Raw genomic sequence first — 5,077 nt, 5'->3', positions numbered from 1 at the left:
GGACTCCCTCTGCTCCCGCCGAACCTCCAAGATGTACAACATGACGCGGCGCCTTGTTCCGTGACTTCGGGTGTGCAAGCGCTCCCCAAACTTCCCGGGGACCCGCGAGATTGTGACATGTCCCACTGTGCGGGGCAAAAAGCAGGCGTCTGGCCGCCCTATAAATTTACTAACTCAGCATGGGGAAGGAGATGCAAAAACGATACCCCCAAGGCGCCACTCTTCCAGCATCCCTACAACTTCTTTCAGTCAAAGTTGGGCAAGGCTAGCTGACTGCAAGAGAAAAAAGAGGGCGCGGAGGGGACGCGACGCCCGGCCTGGCTGGAGAGGCCGCCGAGGCAGGCGCCGAGCGGCCCTTTTGTCCTGCAGAGGGAGCTCCAGCCCCAAATTTCCCGGCTCCCTCCCCCGGCCCGACCACCCCCGTGTCCGGCTTGGAGCCGGAATCCCGGCTGGGCCGGTGCAACTGCCCGAACCCCCCGCGCCGGGACCTCAGAAAGCTGCTCTTTCAGGGCACTTCGGGAAAACCCACTGGGATGCCAAGACGCACATGCCGCCCGGAGCCCCAACTGGCAATGTGGGCTGGGCAAAGTCACCAAGGGGAAAGGATGTGCACCCCTGGATTCCCCGCTCCTGCATATGCCCCCCCAACTCACTGCCACCCCACATCCCTGCATCTATATAAGGAGCCTGGGGGTCAATGTGGTTGGAAGGGGGCCCTAAGCGGAGCTTGCACAGCCCCTTATGTAAGACTGAGAAAGCCTCAATTGTGCCTATCGAAGAATGGGGGAGGGAGGCATCCAGATCCTTCTCTGAGTCTTTCTGCTGCATCATCAGAGAAGGCCCCAAGGCCCCGCGGTTGCTCCAGGGGACCGGGGAGTTGGGCCCAGTTTCCCAGCTCGTTGTAGGGAATCTTGCCCCTTTTCCCACCTGTCTCCTCTGCCCTTTCTCTCGGGCGCCCCAGGTACTTCTCCAACCTTCTCTTCTCCAGCGGCGCCCCCAGCCCGGCCACTTCAGCCTCTCCTCCGCCGTCCTCCGACCACAGGGCCCTGACTCGCCTTGCCTTGCCTTCTCTTCCGCTGATTCGGGCGACTCTTCAAACATGGGGGGATGAGGGTGTAAAACAAAACAAAACGAAAAGCACCAAACGGATCCCTCCGGGGGCAGACAGGCGGGTTATAGTCAAAGTGGCAACAGCTCATTTATTTAGCCAAAAATAGATACTTTCTTGTACAATTTGGTTCACACATATGTACATTTTTCTGTATATACAAAAAAAGTCAAACACGCTTATTCTCACTGAAACTCCACCCCCCCCCAAAATCAACCGAACAAACAAACCTCACAAACTCAGCTAATGTGGGGTACAGAAGCCACCGGGGGAGGACTCAGGGGGGATTTGTTTTATTTCTTTTTCTTTTTTTGTTTCGTTTTCTTTTTAGGTATTCATACACGGACATGCTTACAAGTCGTAACTATACAGAGCGATTTTTTTTTTTTACAATTATTACAACGATTAAAAAAAAATTTTTTTTTTAAAAAGAACTAGGATGAGGAGAGAGCCGATAAAACCAGAGCGGCGTCCAGGTGGTTCTGGGGCCTGCAAGAGAGAGGCAGTGGTAGCAAAGGAAGTGAGTTAGGGGCACCGACGCTGCCTAGCATTGGGAGACCCAACCCGGGGCTGAGGCCGGGGGAAGGGAAACGTCTCAATGTGCAATGAGGTCCAGCTGTAAGATGCTGGTTTTCCGGTTTAACTGTAAGGTTGCGCGGGAGGCGTCAAGACTCGAGGTGCGCGGCTGGAAGGTGGTGGGCTTCACGGAGACAGCGCCCGCTCCGAGGTACCCTGGGCCCCGCCCGGGTGCCTGCACTGGGACTCTCGAGCCACCTCTGGGCCCGTGGCGACGACGGAGAAGTGTGTTTCGTCCCCTTTTAGAAGTTCGTCCTAGCTGCGTTCCCCCGGGGGCAAAGCCCGAGTTTCCTCCGCATTCTTTCCTGCCCCCGACTGCCAGTCCCAACACCCCACCCCAGCTCGGGGTCTCTTACCGCCTGGGCACGGGCTGGAAAGCTGTCTTGAGTAACTTTTTCTCCACTTCCAAGGCACTACAACGATCTACGGGAAGCGGGAGAAAAAGGAAGGCCTTTAGATCGCGCCATTCTAGCGCCCAGGGCCGCGGGAGGCGGGCGCGGAGTGGTAAGCGCCCTGCGTCCCCCGGGACCTGCCCGGGCGCGACCCCCAAACTCGCCCCCTCCCTCCGCATCCTGGGCTCCGCAGTCACCTGTTCCGCCCTCGGGCTCCGCCGGCCGAGCGAAGGCGGCGGCGGCGGCGGCGGCGGCGGCGGCGGCCGGGTGGCCCGCGGCTCCGGGAAGTCCCAGCAGGTGTGGAGGGGCCGAGCCCAGCAGGGAGAGCGGGTGCGGGTGCGGGCGTGGGCCGGGCGGCGGGCCTGGGAACGGCCGGTTGGTCCAAGCGGAGAACTTGCCCAGCGGCGCCGAGACGAGTCTCTGAGCCGCGGCGGCGGCGGCCGGAGAGAGCTGCAGGGCTGGGGGCGCGACGGCTGCCCCGGGGGGAGAACCCCCCGCGCCCGGAGGCGAGCGGCGCGGGTTGTCCGGGCTTGTGGCCGTCTCGGCCAGGGACCAGATCTTGGGTTTTTGCAGGGCCGAGGCGGGCGCTGGTGCGGGAGCGCAGGGGTCCAGGCCCGCTGAGGGCGAGGGCGGGGATGGCGGAGTCGCGGCCATTGGCGGTGGCACTGGGGCCAGACTCAGGACAGGCAGTGGACGCTCCTCCAAGCCCTCGGAACTGTCGTCGGAGTCGCTATTCTTGGAGTCTGAGATGGGTTCCAGGCCGAGGTCGCCGTCCCTGTGCGCCGCGCCAGTCAGGGCCAGCTCGGGCCCCGCGGCCGCGCCGTCTAAGTTCTCCAAATCGATCTCCTCGTCCTCATCGTCGTCAGCCAGGCCCTCGCCCCCGGTGTCCTCCTCCTCCCCCCCGAGCTCCTCCTCCTCCAGCTCCAGTTCGCGTTTGCTGTCTTCTTCATCCTCTTCCTCGTCTTCCTCCTCTCGCTCGCTCCCGTAAGCGTTGCCCTCCTCGTCCGTGCGGCTGCGGGGCGCCCAAGTCATCTTGTTCTCTTTCTTGAGGCGCCGGCGCGCGTTGGCGAACCAGGTGGACACCTGAGTGAGAGTCATCTTGGTGATGATGGCCAGCATGATCTTCTCGCCCTTGGTGGGGTAGGGGTTCTTGCGGTGCTCGTTGAGCCAGGCCTTGAGCGTGCTCGTGCTCTCCCGGGTGGCGTTCTTGGGACGGGACGGGTCCCCGAACTGGTACTGGCCGTACGGGTAGAAGGCGGGGTGCGGGTGAGGAAACGCGGTGGCCGCGGCCGGATGCTGCACCCCCGGGCTGTCCTTCAGCTCATACTGCGTGCCCTGTAAGCACATGGAGAAGGAAGGGACACGCGCGGAGGGAGCGTGGATGAGCCCTGGCCACCGCCGCCTCCACCCTCCCGGCCCAGGCCCCTCTAGTCTACTCCCGCGCGCACACCTCGTCCGGCGCCCCAGCCCCAACCTCCCCGCTGCAGCTCCCCGGCCACTTACCAGCTGCGGGAAGATGGGCAGCTCGGCCGCGTAGGGCAGGAAGGCGCCGTAGCCTTGGGCGGCTGCGGCTGCCGCTGCCGCCGCGGCATAGGGCGCCCCGTACACGGACGAGAGTACGTTGGACAGGGACCCCGAGGCAGCCAGCTCTGAGGCTCCGACTCCCGGGCCGCCCCGGGCCCCAGCGCTGCCACCGCCGGCGGCGGCCCCCGGGCGCTCGGGTGGGTAGAGCGGGCGGATGTACTGATATCCGAGCTGGGGGAAGGACATGGTGGCCCGCGGGGCACGGACGGAGAGGGGGCCCGGCCCCTGGGGCCGCCCAGCTCAGCGCCGCCCGCGGGCTGCGGCGCGCATCGGGGGCTGGGCCGGGCTGGGGCCGCGCTGCCTCCCGCGCTGCGCTGCGCTCGGCGTTTGCCTATTGATCTGCTCCGCGGCGGCGGCGGCGGCGGCGGAGGCGAGGAGCCAGGTCAGGTCCGAACAGATTGGCGGAGATTCCCGGGGCTCCGGGCTCTGATTGACATTTCTACGGGCCCGCAAGCCCCTCCTCTCTGCGCCGCGCTCCCTCCTCTCGGCAGCCGGAGCTGCCTCTGCCCGCGCCTCACTCCTCACTGCCCTCCTCTCCCCGAGCTGTGTCGCGCCTCGCTTCCCTCGTCCTCCTCTAGTTTTCACTCCCCCTCCTCGCCCTTCCTCTCCCCTCCCCTTTCTGCGCTCCTCTCCCCCCCCCCCCCCCCCAGGATCGCTTCCGCTCCTTCGGGCTCTTTCACTTTCCTGGACGCTATGAAACTCTCGTCTTTCTCTTCTCTTTCCCTCTCTCACTATTCCTTTCTCTCCCCTCTCTGTTCCCTTCACTCTTTCGTTTCTTTTTAAAACCTATTCCTCTCTACTCACACTACACTCCCCGCACCCCCATCCCCGGTCTCTGCGCCCCGGGCTAAGGCGGTTTAAAGTTGTGGACACTTCGGGTGTCGTGCGGGGGGTGCGTGTCGGTATCTGTGTCTGTGTGTCCGTCCCCGCCCTCACCACCCCCCCCGCCCTTCCCCAAATCTCGGGTCTGACGTCGCGCCCTCTTATTCGACTTTTCCTTGCGTCTCCTTCGCGAGTCACCAATCGCCGGGGCTCCCTGCAGGCGAGGCCGCTCACCCCCGCGGATACTGCGCGCAGGGCGGGGCGGGGCGGGGCGGGACTGGGGCGGGAGCCCGGGCTCTGCGAGTCCCTTCCCGCCCCCTCTGGCCTGCCGCGGGAGGAGGGGGGGGGCGAGAGGCGCGGGGACCGGGGTTAGTATGGGGTCAGCTCGCCCCTCCCGCTTCCCGCCTCTCGGCACCTCTCCCCCCGCCCCAGCGCGCGGGGCCTGGGTCGGGACCAGACCTTGGACCAGGCGCTGGGGCTTTACTCTGCCCGGGTCCGCTTTCCAGCTCGCACCTCTGGACTCCCGGCCACTCTCAGGCGTAGGGAGGGAGCTTGAAGAGTGCGCGAGGGATCGGGGGTGCGTTCTAAGGGAGTC

The 5,077-nt window shown here is 64.7% G+C and overlaps 1 protein-coding gene across 1 annotated transcript; it reads right to left on the bottom strand.

Annotated features, from left to right (window-relative positions):
* Positions 1–1,173: 1,173 nt before the first annotated feature.
* Positions 1,174–4,245, bottom strand: IRX3 (iroquois homeobox 3). Its single transcript, XM_068529033.1, has 4 exons — positions 3,580–4,245; positions 2,274–3,411; positions 2,041–2,107; positions 1,174–1,597 (listed from the first exon to the last, which is right to left on the bottom strand). Exons 1-4 carry the CDS (start codon positions 3,844–3,846, stop codon positions 1,543–1,545), a joined length of 1,527 nt encoding a protein of 508 aa, XP_068385134.1. The 5' UTR covers positions 3,847–4,245; the 3' UTR covers positions 1,174–1,542.
* Positions 4,246–5,077: the final 832 nt, after the last annotated feature.

The sequence above is a fragment of the Eschrichtius robustus genome, chromosome 19 (assembly GCF_028021215.1).
Source record: "Eschrichtius robustus isolate mEscRob2 chromosome 19, mEscRob2.pri, whole genome shotgun sequence".
NCBI classification, from domain to species: domain Eukaryota; kingdom Metazoa; phylum Chordata; class Mammalia; order Artiodactyla; family Eschrichtiidae; genus Eschrichtius; species Eschrichtius robustus.
Note: the sequence above shows the minus strand (reverse complement) of the source record. Positions and strands in the feature narration are given on the sequence as shown.